We start from the raw sequence: 14,471 nt of genomic DNA, 5'->3' as shown, positions 1-14,471 counted from the left end.
TGGGAAGCGCAAATAAAAGATCCCTTGCTGCCTGTCATAAAAAAGAGTAGCCTATGTGGCGACAGCGGGTTTCCTCTAAAAACAGTGTCAGAATGACCATATGTTTGACGTCCAATAGCCGATGATAAGATTAAAAATCAATGTGCTCTAGTGGCGTCGTTAAATAAAACAAACTTAACAAACTTAACTTGGTCAGAACGATCGCAAACTGTTAAAAAGGCCTTGCAAATTCTTTTATTGACTTACTTTCTACTATGAAGGATGTCTTGTCTCAGGTCATTTTCATCTTTCACGATTCTGTCCATTGCGAAATGTTGGATTTCATGAATTCATGACAAAAAGTATTAGAAAATGACGGCTTGTTCAGTTGACTTATTCTGTCAGGGTTTACTCTTGTAGTTCAAGCCGAGAGTGACATGGACCTTGACCTGTTGGCCGAATCTGAAAGTGACAGTGAGAGTAGCCATAGCAATCAAGATAACGTCAGCGTACAGAGAAGTGCTGTAACAGCGGCCACAGCCGGGTCAGATGCAGGTAATATATAGAGATTATTACACAAGCCTGTGTGTCATACTGATTTTACGAAACGAATTTCTGTATTGCCCGAGAGTTTCGTAAAATCAGTACGACTCACATGTGAGCGTAATAATTTCTTTATTATCCATATTATTATTGCTGTTTTCTTTATGAAAAACAAGACCCAACTCATGTTTCAACCACAACTAGGAGGAGACGACAAAATGACGTCATATTTTAAACGCAGTCTGAGCTAGGACTGGAGAAGCAACGTCATGTTATGACGTCGCTTCCCAAAATTACATCATTACACTTGTTATTACACTTGTGCTTCGTATGATTATTATTAACTCGGTTATGTTGAACCATATGGATAATATTCAAATTCATTATACTGTGGTGACGGATATACCCATGGAATATTTTCTGTCTCCCACATAGTGTGATATGCATTTTGAGAGGTCGTGACCTCGGATCAGCTGATTGATGGTGCCATAGTGTTTGAACGGGCATAGTTTGCTTATGAATGACACACACGGTAATATCACTTTTTTGACGATGTGTTTTTAACGTTTAGACTACTGGATTAATTTGTGACAAAAAACACATTGAGTGGGTAAAAGTTTATAATTTTTACTCACATGTATTTACTTAACCTTTAGACTACTGGATTAATTTTTGACAAAAAACATATTGAGTGGGTACAAGTTTATAAATTTTACTCACATATATTCACTTAAATAATTTATAAATACATAAAATAAAGTTCATATTTGAATTGGTAAGTATTCTTTTTGTGGGATTTTATAATTTTTATGATATTTTAGATCAGTTAATGTTGACTAAAATTAGGCAAAAAATCGAAAAAGTCGCATTACATACCGACATTTGTGGCCAGCTGTCCAGTATTTATGTCTATTATTCCCGATAACAGTGATTTTCTGACCAGAATAAAAAAAACGAACTACAATTCATATCCCAATATTTCGTGATTTTTGTTGTTGATAAACCAATAAAATTTATTATTAAATTAGCTGTCACAATCAGCTATCGATTCCTGAAAATGACCGCGACGTGCTGCCATTGTTGTTAAGCGAAAATACTTGCCGAAAACCAAAATTATAATCTATTTTCAAAACAAGAACAAAAATCTAAAGATACAGGAAGCTGAGTTGTCTTCTGTTTCCTGTTATACAAGTCTTTCCGATGAGTGTTATGTGCAAAACGGCAGGAAATAGGAACTTGGGAATGCACTGCAGTGTACAGTATGTCGACTGGCGTGACGTCGGGTGAGATATCTCACCTGCAGTAGTCAGAAAATTAATTTGTGTTTCCATAGGTCATTTTGTAAATTCAGTTCAGATGATGGCTCATCTCAATTGCACTTTTTGAGATTTTTTCCCTGCAAGGCTAAAAATATCAAATACAATTTACATATTTTCCTCACAATCTCGTGATAAGAAAAATGTCCTCATTTTAAATTGCCTGCACATGAGAGCCATTAGCGGAGCAAAAAGTCACAAGTATCGTTTTACTCAGCTGTTACCGATTGTGTGTAGTAGGCTTTAACTGACTACTTACGTGAAGTTAACTTTATTGTTAGTTTGTGTATTGGTCGGAGTTTTTTTTTTCTTCCTAAAACAATGTGCTTGGAGAATTATTTTTCATGCTGGGGTGTCGTAAAACATTTATTCATTCATTCAAGAGGAGCCAATTTCACAAAACATCGTAAGTTTATGTCTGCGACTAGCAGTTATGCTGGGCATACATTTACACATGTTTGGCATCTATTTCATGAAGAAAAGTAGGCTTCATCATTACGGAAAATGGAGCATTTTAAGGACGAAGGGAAATTAAACATGTGTACTTCTAACTATATTTGTTGTACTATAACAGTAATAAGAATTGTGGTTTAGTCATAGATTTACGTTTGCGTACAATGTTTAGTGAAATTGGGCCTAGATCCTTTCTGATGACTAAAATTACATATTTAAGATATTTTCTTCAGTATGTCAGTATCTGTATAAACAAGGTGTCTGTTGTCGTCCTAATGTTTTTAGCAGGCCAAGCTGGCTGTTACCTGTCAATAAGTTCATACTTACGAAGCATAATGAAAAATAACTGCTACTGATATTCACACATGACTGCAAATACATTTGATATGTAGACACTAGTATTCTAAACAAGAAACTGATCAAACTTTTACATGATCTCTGTAAATTGCAGGGTCAGATGCAGGTAATATCTCATCAAAATTACCAGCACTCGAGACATTTTAGCTGAAAAGACATTCTCAAGTCATGTTTTGCTCAGCTGCTGGCTTTTGTGTGCGGTACGCTTTAGCTGGTCACCTATATGAAGTTGACTTTATTGTTGCTTTTGTGTATTGTTCCTATAACAATGTGCTTAGAGAAAGAAAAAACCCTAAACATGCTTGCTCCATATTCAGGTCTGGGAAGTTTGGCTCACTTTTCTGAAGATTCTGGCGAATCATCCAATCAGGAAGATGATTACGAAAGTGAGGCTGGTGAGAGTGAAGGTCACGACACCGATGAATTTGCATATCTAGAGGAACAGTTGGAAAGACGGGCCAATGCAGGTGTGTATGCTTAATGCCAAAAGATTTATGTCTAGATAACTTGTAAAAAAACATAGCTGTATATTTGCATTTATCACAGTTCATTTGATGTTTGTAATAAAGCAGCGATAGTTAGCAATCATAAATTAATTTATAACTTTTAGTGAAACAATATTGCTATGAGTTAATGAGAAATAACGGTTTCACTCTGAAACATTAATATCGGCCCTCTTGCTTCAGACCAATAGCCAGCCTTGGGCCGATACTACTATCCTTGGACCTACAACAAGATGAGTTTTAAAATTTGCATGTAATAAAACAATATTGCTATGAGTTAATGAGAAATAACAGCTTCACTCTGAAACATTAATATCGGCCCTCTTGCTTCAGACCAATAGCCAGCCTTGGGCCGATACTACTATCCTTGGACCTATAACAAGATGAGTTTTAAAATTTGCATGTAATAAAACAATATTGCTATGAGTTAATGAGAAATAACGGTTTCACTCTGAAACATTAATATCGGCCCTCTTGCTTCAGACCAATAGCCAGCCTTGGGCCAATACTACTATCCTTGGACCTATAACAAGATGAGTTTTAAAATTTGCATGTAATAAAATAATATTGCTATGAGTTAATGAGAAATAACAGCTTCACTCTGAAACATTAATATCGGCCCTCTTGCTTCAGACCAATAGCCAGCCTTGGGCCAGTACTACTATCCTTGGACCTATAACAAGATGAGTTTTAAAATTTGCATGTAATAAAATAATATTGCTATGAGTTAATGAGAAATAACAGCTTCACTCTGAAACATTAATATCGGCCCTCTTGCTTCAGACCAATAGCCAGCCTTGGGCCAGTACTACTATCCTTGGACCTATAACAAGATGAGTTTTAAAATTTGCGTGTAATAAAATAATATTGCTATGAGTTAATGAGAAATAACAGCTTCACTCTGAAACATTAATATCGGCCCTCTTGCTTCAGACCAATAGCCAGCCTTGGGCCAGTACTACTATCCTTGGACCTATAACAAGATGAGTTTTAAAATTTGCATGTAATAAAACAATATTGCTATGAGTTAATGAGAAATAACAGCTTCACTCTGAAACATTAATATCGGCCCTCTTGCTTCAGACCAATAGCCAGCCTTGGGCCGATACTACTATCCTTGGACCTATAACAAGATGAGTTTTAAAATTTGCATGTAATAAAACAATATTGCTATGAGTTAATGAGAAATAACAGCTTCACTCTGAAACATTAATATCGGCCCTCTTGCTTCAGACCAATAGCCATCCTAGGGCCAATACTACTATCCTTGGACCTATAACAAGATGAGTTTTAAAATTTGCATGTAATAAAACAATTCTATATATACCTTTGAAACATATATTATAATATTTTATATGGTGGCGAAAATTGACAGCGTCGGTCTTTAAGAAATATCTAAAACATTTAGCTGCCATTTAGAACCGGTCCAATGTTTTCTGTTTTTATGAACATCCATATTTGATAATAAATAATCACTCACCTATTTTCTTTACAAAATGTTTATTACTTAAAAATACAGTGAAACCTCCATAAAACGGACACCCATATGATACAGTAAAAAGTTCAGTTTTAATAGGTATCTGGTTTAGAGAGATTCTGTTCTGTACTGATGTTTAATGAGAGACCATGAAAACCCTGGTTTTGAAGGAATTCCAATTTACTGAGAGGGCTTAATAATTTGCCCGTCAATGAACCCATTGGGCTATTTCACATTCCAGCCAGTGCACCACGACTAGCATATCAAAAGCTGTGGTATGTACTACCCTGTCTGTGGGATGGTGCATATAAAAGATCCATTGCTGCTAATCAAAAAGAGTAGCCCATGAAGTGGCGATAGCGGGTTTCATCCCTCCAATATCTGTGTGGTCCTTAACAATATGTCCGACGTCATATCACCGTAAATAAAATGTATTGAGTTCATCGTTAAATACACCATTTCCATATAACCGTAAATAAAATGTGTTGAGTGTGTCGTTAAATAAAACATTAGTGTCCTTCTCTCAATATCTGTGTGGTCCTTACCCATATGTCCGACGCCATATAACCATAAATAAAATGTGTTGAGTGCATCGTTAAATAAACCATTTCCTTCCTTAATAATTTGCATACACGACTGACACTGGTGTAATACCCAATATATATATATATATATATATATATATTAAAAAAAACCTCCCCTTGATTTAGCAGGAAGCCAGGGACAAAGAACGCTGCAGCCACCCCAGACGATGCAGTGGGCAATTCGACAAAGGGAACCCGCTGCAAACATCCCGCGAGTACCAACAACTACCACAACAACAGCCGGCGCCACAGGTAGATACGTTTTTAGTTTTTGTTTGTTTTTTCATTTCACTTTGGTGTTCAGTTCCTAAACCAGTAACGGGTTTGCCCTGAGTTTGCTGCCATTGTAATATGTTTTATGAATCACATATTTTTTTATTTTTTTTCAATGACCAAAATTAGATATTAAAGATTTTCTTTTTAAAACTAGTGTATATTCCTCTATGGGTAGTAGTCTGGGATGGCCTAAAATTCTTCAACTGTAGCCAATGGGATGGGCTAAAATTCTTCTACTGTAGCCAATGGGATGGCCTAAAATTCTTCTACTATAGCCAGTGGGATCTAATATTGTTCCAGCCGGCCTCGGTGATATAGTGGTTAAGCCATTGGACTTAAGGTTGGTAGGTACTGGGATTGCCTCCTGGTACCGGTTCCGACCCATAACAAATTTAGTGACTCGATGAGTAAGTGTGTCTCTCACTAACCCATAACAATTAACAACTAACCCTCTGTCCTGGACAGACAGCCCACATAGCTGAGGTGTGTGACCAGGACAGTGTGCTTGCACCTTAATTGGATAGAAGCATAAAAATAGGTATAATGAAATGAAATATGATGTTGTTGCATTAGCTATTTCATACTGATTGTTTGGAGGTTCACTACAGTCCAACACAAATTCTATACCGTGAGTTTGGGCGAAGTATTTTTGTAAAAAGGGACAACATTTCAGTGTTTTCTTTGATGATCAGGGTACTTACAATAGCAATGGCCTAGCCATATAAAAGTTGTAAAATAAAGCAGTTCTCCAAACGATATTTCATGGTACATGTGTACTTTTGTACATGAACATCGCATGCAAAATTATAATATAATAATTTTAGAAAAGACAATAGTACAGGGTTTGTAGCAGTCTTTAAATTCCTTGAAAGTCTTTGAATTTAAAAAACATTATTTTTAAGTCTTTGAAAGTCTTTGAATTGTAATAAAAGTCTGTAAAAGTCTTTAAATTCTTGTATTGTGTTCATGCTTTTATTTTATTGTTCATTTTTCTTCAATTAACATCAATATTCTGACCTTCCTTCTGCTGTCATAGCTACATCATAACACAATACTTTTATTTACAAGGTTTAACCTGTCATGATGCATGTAAAAAAAAAAAGAAAAAAAAATTCTTGCCATGGACAGCAGTGTAAACGAACTGATTGGTATTTTTATTGCATTGTATTGTCTTTAACTGCTTTGTAAAAGTCTTTGAAAGTCCTTGAAAATGGTAGGTCAGAGTCTTTGAAAGTCTTTGAATTTGTTTGGTATTTAAGGCTATGAACCCTGTAGTACTATTGTATAGGTTGCAGTCAAATGTTTGAAGAATTTATTGTGTTTATTTTAATACTATATACACTAGGACTCTAGGAGGTACATGTATAATTTGTGTTATAAGTGTACTGGTAAATGATTTTATATTTTAAGTCTGTATCATTTTATGAGTATCAAGTACAATTATGGATTAATTGAACATTCAGTTTTTATGACTGAGAGGTTAAGGAGGTTAAGACTGTGTACTGCCAAGTGTCATGTGAATTTGTAGGTAGCAGTTTGAATTCCACCCTCATCAAGTTTAATCAGGTCTTCTAGATTAAGATAGCCCCACTCCCATGGCTAGTGACAGTGGCATATCTACGTATCTGGAATTGCGCCCCTGTCCAAACATCTGACACCCATCTTTTAGATAACGTCTGACTGTAATAGAAACTGCTCAGTGGTACCCCCCTTCAAGTGGCACCCAGGGCACGTGCCATACATGCCATACATGCCATACCTTAGGTTCGCCACTGGCTAGTGATATTCAGTGTTGGGCTAGTAAATAACTACTATTGCCATGCCAGACGGCTAGTGAAAAAAATAAGTCAAATGTTGCAGTTAAGTCTATTTTGTAAATATGAATATCCTGTCCCAGCCCCATCCCCCCAATGTTAGTGTTTTTAAGCTCTATCTCCATCTTTAGTTGACATATCTGATTATTACTATTAGTTAGTAAAGTAGGTTTAAAGAATTTTTAATTGTGGCTAATAAATTTTTTAAATCACTGATCCCATGGCTAGTGGATTTTATAAAAATTCTAGAAGCCCTGAGTTTATGATTTCTATGGGTATGGGGTATTTTTTCTGTGATTGTTTGGTGGTATTTTTAAGTTGAGGTTTCTTCAGTATTTTCCTTTTCCGTCCTATTAAAAACACCTGAATGTATGGTGGCTAGTGGACAGCTATAGTTATGTGTGACATTATTGCTAAGATATCCCCTTTAGTAAAACCATTTTTATGGGGGGTGGGGGGGGGGGGGTACCAGGGCTCGAAATAACAGCCTATAAGAACCAGTCCATTTGTTTTATACGAAGCAGGTGAAATCAAAATTCTCCTGTTATAACCATCCCAAAAATAGGGTGTGGCGGGATGTAGCCCAGTGGTAAAGCGCTCGCTTAATGCGCGGTCGGTGTGGGATTGATTTCCTTCGGTGGGCCCTTTGGGCTATTTCTCGTTCCAGCCAGTGCTCCACAACTGGTGTAACAAAGGCTGTGGTATGTGCTACCCTGTCTGTGGGATGGTGCATATAAAAGATCCCTTGCTGCTAATCGAAAGGAGTAGCCCATGAAGTGACGACAGCTGGTTTCCTTTCTGAGTCATACCTTCACATTTCAGAATTCTCTCCCTTGCCGGATATGCGTAATGCTATCCTTGCACAAGCTACCTGTAACCTCGTTTTCAATTCTGCAGTCCACCTTTGAAGACACTGTTTGTTAAGCTCAGGCAAAAGTTTTTGTTACCCTGTAACTTTGTGTTTGCTTTTATTATTATTATTATTTTTTTTCTTTTCTGAACACTGCATACGGTTTGTTTTGGTCGGGAGTTCTTGTTGTTTCAATAAACATGTCCGATTCGAGTTTCGTTGTATAGCATCAGATGGTGACCAATGTAGTGTTGCAAAGGCCACGAAGAGAGTTTAATACCATTTGTCTTGGGTTCTGTTTGTTTCTTATATTTACTGTGTATGTATGGCACCAATATACAATCTCACAAAGCCCATGAAGAGAGTCCAATACCATTTATTCCTGGGTGCTGTTTGTTGCTCATATATTATTATGTGTGTATGGCACCAATATACATGTACAGTGTTGCAAAGTCCATGAAGAAAGTCCAATACAGTTTGTCTCTGGTATTATTTGTTTCTTATATTTACTGTGTGTGTATGTCATCAGATGGTGACCAACGTACAGTGTTGCAAAGACCATGGAGAGAGTCCAATGTGCAATCATGTTATTATGTATATATACATGTACAGTGTCACAAAGGCCATGGAGAGAGTCCAGTACCATTTGTCTTGGGTGCTGTTTGTTTCTTTTATTTACTGTGTGTGTGGCACTGATGTACAATGTGCAATCATGTTATTATGTATATATACATATACAGTGTCACAAAGACCATGGAGAGAGTCCAATATCATTTGTCTTGGGTGCTGTTTGTTGCTTATATTTACTGTGTATGTATGTCATCAGATGGTGACCAATGTACAGTGTTGCAGAGGCAACGATGAGAGTCCAATACCTTTTGTCTTGGTTGCTGTTTGTTTCTTATATTTACTATGTATGTGTCCCACTGACGTACAATGTGCAATGATGTTATTATGTATATATACATGTACAGTGTCACAAAGGCCATGGAGAGAGTCCAGTACCATTTGTCTTGGGTGCTGTTTGTTGCTTATATTTACTGTGTATGTATGTCATCAGATGGTGACCAATGTACAGTGTTGCAAAGGCCACGATGAGAGTCCAATACCGTTTGTCTTGGTTGCTGTTTGTTGCTTATATTTACTGTGTATGTATGTCATCAGATGGTGACCAATGTACAGTGTTGCAAAGGCCACGATGAGAGTCCAATACCGTTTGTCTTGGTTGCTGTTTGTTGCTTATATTTACTGTGTATGTGTCGCACTGATGTACAATGTGCAATCATGTTGGTTTCCTCTTTGTTTAGAAGGCGAGCGTCGGATACAGCGTTTCAGTTTATCCATGGCTCAGAACTCAATCCCACCGGCCACCACCCGCAATCCCAGACGAGTGGGAGCACGCATTGTCGACACAACCAATGGTAAATATTTTACATTGAAACCGTAGCTAGAACGAAACCTCACAACCAATGCAGTGTTTCTGGCAGAAAGAAATTTTTGGGTATGGCGCTATGGAAGTGAATGCAACCACAGTCAACGGGGTATGCAGGGCCTCCCCCAGAAAGAAAATGGGTTAAGTTTAGGGTTAGTGTTAAGAAAATAATACATTAATGATAAGAGTAATTAATTTTGTCAAAAGGTTAACTTAACACAAAAAATCTGCACAAAAATCTGGGTATGGCGCCATACCCATTTTACCCTCTGGCAGAAACCCTGCAATGGTAAATATTTTACATTGAAACTGTAGCTAGAACGAAACCTCACACCCAATGGTAAATATTTTACATTGAAACTGTAGCTAGAACGAAACCTCACAACCAATGTTAACTATTTTACATTGAAACCGTAGCTAGAACGAAACCTCACACCCAATGGTAAATATTTTACATTGAAACCGTAGCTAGAACGAAACCTCACAACCAATGTTAAACATTTTACATTGAAACCGTAGCTAGAATGAAACCTCACAACCAATGGTAAATATTTTACATTGAAACCGTAGCTAGAACGAAACATCACACACCCAATGGTAAATATTTTACATTGAAACCGTAGCTAGAACGAAACCTCACAACCAATGTTAACTATTTTACATTGAAACCGTAGCTAGAACGAAACCTCACACCCAATGGTAAATATTTTACATTGAAACCGTAGCTAGAACGAAACCTCACAACCAATGTTAAACATTTTACATTGAAACCGTAGCTAGAATGAAACCTCACAACCAATGGTAAATATTTTACATTGAAACCGTAGCTAGAACGAAACCTCACAACCAATGTTAAACATTTTACATTGAAACCGTAGCTAGAATGAAACCTCACAACCAATGGTAAATATTTTACATTGAAACCGTAGCTAGAACGAAACATCACACCCAATGGTAAATATTTTACATTGACACCGTAGCTAGAACGAAACCTCACACCCAATGGTAAATATTTTACATTGAAACCCTAGCTAGAACGAAACCTCACACCCAATGGCTGATGTGTATTTTTTTTGTGCTGGGGCCTCGTTAAAAACATTCATTCATTCATTCATTCCATTATAATTGGAAATGTGGGATTTTATATTGGGTTACAACATGTATAATATGTAATAATGGAGTTTTCGTACCTGTACCAACATTGGTGGCATACTGGTTAAGCCATCACCCTTAAGGCTGGTAGGTACAGGGTTCGCAGCCCAGTACCGGCTCCCACCCAGAGTGAGTTTTAATGGCTCAATGTGTAGGTGTAAGACCACTACACTGACCTCTCTCACTAACCATTAGCAACTAACCCATCATCCTGGACAGACAGCCCAGATAGATGAGGTGTGTGACCAGAACATTTTTCTTATTCCGTAATTGGATGTGGACACGAAAATGCATTAAACTAAAAAAACACATACAACTTCAAACTGAATGCTTAAATACTGACCCTAAGTATTAAGTAATTGTCCTTTTATATGCCATTGGACTTGTTTGGAATCTCTTTGTAGTTGTACAGTCAGTAATACTTAAGTTTATAAAAAGTATCTGTCCGTTTTTAGCTTAAGAAAACTGACTGATCAAATTTTGTCAGCAATTGTGACTAATGGTTAAACATGTGTCACAGTCAGGCTGTTAGATTGCAACAAACATTGTGACCAAAATAAGCAAGTCCAAATTAAGTACAAACAAGCTAACCTCAAAACATTTCACCTCAAATCAATTGACATGTTAAGCTGTAATTAGATTAAAATAACTTGGAATGCATTTCAAAATATCTACATCGCTTTATGAGTTATTAATAACATTACTGAGGAAAAAACCCAACAAAAACCCCCGACATAAAAAACAACAACATTACTGCACTAAAACTTTTAGACCTCTTCGTGCTCAGAACAAACAAAAATCCTGTTGTGCCAAAATTAGTGAGATCTAAAGCCCTGACAGTTAAATGTTCTGCCGGCATTAAATATCAATGAAACTGCTTTTGAAAGGTTCATAACACTGTAAAATATAATAAACACCCTGAGTGTTTACAATTCCTGCTGCCACTGTAGCTGTCCATTGCTTGGAATGACATTTACTCATGTACATAGAAACCTGAGAAAGTTGAGAGGTTAATGCATATATGCTGATTTGGAGTCTTTTTATCCTGTATTTGATGTGTTGGAGACTGCTGTATCTTTATCCTTGTATGGGGCAGGACGTAGCCCAGTGTTAAAGCGCTCGCTTTGTGTGCGGTCAGTCGGTGGGCCCATTGGGCTATTTTTCGTTCCAGCCTGTGCACCACGACTGGTTTATTAAAGGCTGTGGTATGTGCTATCCTGTCTGTGGAATGGTGCATATAAAAGAACCCTTGCTGCTAACCGAAAAGAGTAGCCCATGAAGTGGCGACAGCAGGTTTCCTCTCTCAATGTCTTTGTGGTCCTTAACCATGTGTGTGATGCCATATAACCATAAATAAAATGTGTTGAGTGCATTGTTAAATAAAACATTTCCTTTCTTCTTTCTGCTGGCGTAGCTACATGTACATCATAGCACAATACTTTTACAGCTGCCTGCTCTTGATATTTTACAGTTACAATGTTTAACCTGTCATGATGCATATAAAAAAGCCCAATTTACATAGAAACCTGAGATTAAGGTTAAGAGGTTAATGCATATATGCTGATTTGGCGTCTTTGTCCTGTATTTGATGTGTTGGAAACTGCTGTGTCTTTATTCTTGTACCTATTAAGATATACACGAATGTGCAGGGGCAGGATTCAAAACTGCTGCCTTGATTTACATAGCACTATAATGTCCACAGTCTTAACCATGAATATGAATAGCAAATTAACCAATACTTTGATATCAGTACCAGTGTTTCTGCCAGAAAGAAAATTTTGGGTATAGGGCTATGGAACTGAATATTTACAATGTGTGTGCTTCATACATCTGCTATCCCCTAACAAAGACAATGGGTTACTAGGTTTAGAGTTAAGAAAATCATACAGTAATGACAAAGAGTCATAATTTTGTCCAAAGGTTAACTTAAAAAAATAATATGTTCAAAAAATTTGGGTATGGTACCATACCCGTTTTACCCTCTGGCAGAAACCCTGACTGTACCATTTGTTGCTTCTTTTACCCTATATTACAGTAGTATTTTGTTTTAATTTATGTGTTTCTCTTTGGTACAGTGTTACGGTTTTAAGAATTACTTCGAGAAAAAAAAAAAAAACAGAATTGTACATTTTTACTTTTAGAATGGCTTTAACTGTTTCTGTATATCGAGCAAAGACTCTTTTTTTTTTCCAGCAAAGAAAAATAAATAAGCTGGATAATAAATAGAATAGCACACTCGGCACCAGTTGTTATGAGGTTTATGTCATTGGCGAAATCATTAAGACTTATTTCACTTGTGACACTGTGTGTGAATACGAATGAATGTGCATAAAAAAATATCTGTGTGTGTGTTAGTTGGAGTATAATACGGGTAATCATCCCCCATGTGGCGTCATACACTCGGGTCGCTTGTATATTTTGACACGTGATGAAAATAAGATTCAAAAAGGTTTTTTGTTGCCTGGTACCGGCTTCTGTGGCGCAGTGGTTAAGCCATCTGACTACAGGCTGGTAGGTACTGGGTTCGGTTCCCAGTCCGAGGCATGGGATTTTTAATCCAGATACCGATGGGTAGGTGTAAACCACTTGCACTGACCAGTGATCCAAAACTGGTTCAACAAAGGCCATGGTTTGTGCTATCCTGCCTGTAGGAAGCGCAAATACAAGATCCCTTGCTGTCTATCATAAAAGAGTATCCTATGTGGCAACAGCGAGTTTCCTCTAAAAAAAAAAACTGTCAGAATGACCATATGTTTGACGTCCAATAGCCGATGATAAGATAAAAAATCAATGTGCTCTAGTGGTGCCGTTAAATAAATCAAACTTTACTTTTGTTGGCTGGTGTTGTTTGTTTCAGATGGTATGTCCACAGTCTTGAATATGAATAGCAAATTAACCAATACTTTGATATCAGTACAATTATTTACTTCTTTTACCCTATATTACAGTAGTAATGCATTCATTTTTTTTTTTTTTTAATTCTTCTTTGTGTTGCTCTTTGGTACAGTGTTATATTTTGACACCTGATTTAAATGAAAATCAGAAAGGTTCCTTTGGTTTTTTGTTGCCTGGTGTTGTTTGTTTCAGATGGTAATGGATTAATTTACATCGACCCGTCGACCCTGCGGCGGACCGCAGCCATCCCAACAACAGCGCCGACGAACCAGGACAACGCTGTGGCGATGTCGACGTCGGCGAGTCAGCTGTCGCGTGCGTTCGGCATCGTCATCCGACAGATCACCGATCTGCTCAACATCCTGCCCAACTACAATGCGATTGCACCACTGCCGAGGATCCTCAAGATTGTCGAGCAAGATGCAGCTGATTTACAGGTATGTACGAGTGTGACTGGCCTCGGTGGCGTCGTGGTTAGGCCATCAGTCTACAGGCTGGTAGGTACTGGGTTCGGATCCCAGTCGAGGCATGGCATTTTTACTCCAGATACTGACTCCAAACCCTGAGTGAGTGTTCCGCAAGGCTCAGTGGGTAGGTGTAAACCACTTGCACCGACCAGTGATCCATAACTGGTTCAACAAAGGCCATGGTTTGTGCTATCCTGCCTCTGGGAAGCGAAAATAAAAGATCCCTTGCTGCTAATCGGAAAGAGTAGCCCATGAAGTGGCGACAGCGGGTTTCCTCTCAAAATCTGTGTGGTCCTTAACTATATGTCTGACGCCATATAACTGTAAATAAAATGTGTTACGTAAAAACCTTTCTTGTAGGAGTGGTATCTGA

At 37.5% G+C, this 14,471-nt stretch overlaps 1 protein-coding gene across 1 annotated transcript in view; it reads left to right on the top strand.

The window, feature by feature from the left end:
• Positions 1 to 14,471, top strand: part of LOC121377952 (E3 ubiquitin-protein ligase UBR5-like) — a 102,428-nt gene that overhangs the window by 59,924 nt on the left and 28,033 nt on the right. The window contains 5 exon segments of the mRNA XM_041506045.1: positions 400 to 534; positions 2,966 to 3,115; positions 5,339 to 5,464; positions 9,460 to 9,573; positions 13,824 to 14,068. Of these exon segments, the coding sequence (XP_041361979.1) occupies positions 400 to 534; positions 2,966 to 3,115; positions 5,339 to 5,464; positions 9,460 to 9,573; positions 13,824 to 14,068 (770 nt within the window).

This window comes from Gigantopelta aegis, chromosome 7 (genome assembly GCF_016097555.1).
Source record: "Gigantopelta aegis isolate Gae_Host chromosome 7, Gae_host_genome, whole genome shotgun sequence".
Taxonomy (NCBI): Eukaryota; Metazoa; Mollusca; class Gastropoda; order Neomphalida; family Peltospiridae; genus Gigantopelta; species Gigantopelta aegis.
This window is presented reverse-complemented; position numbering and strand designations above follow the sequence as displayed.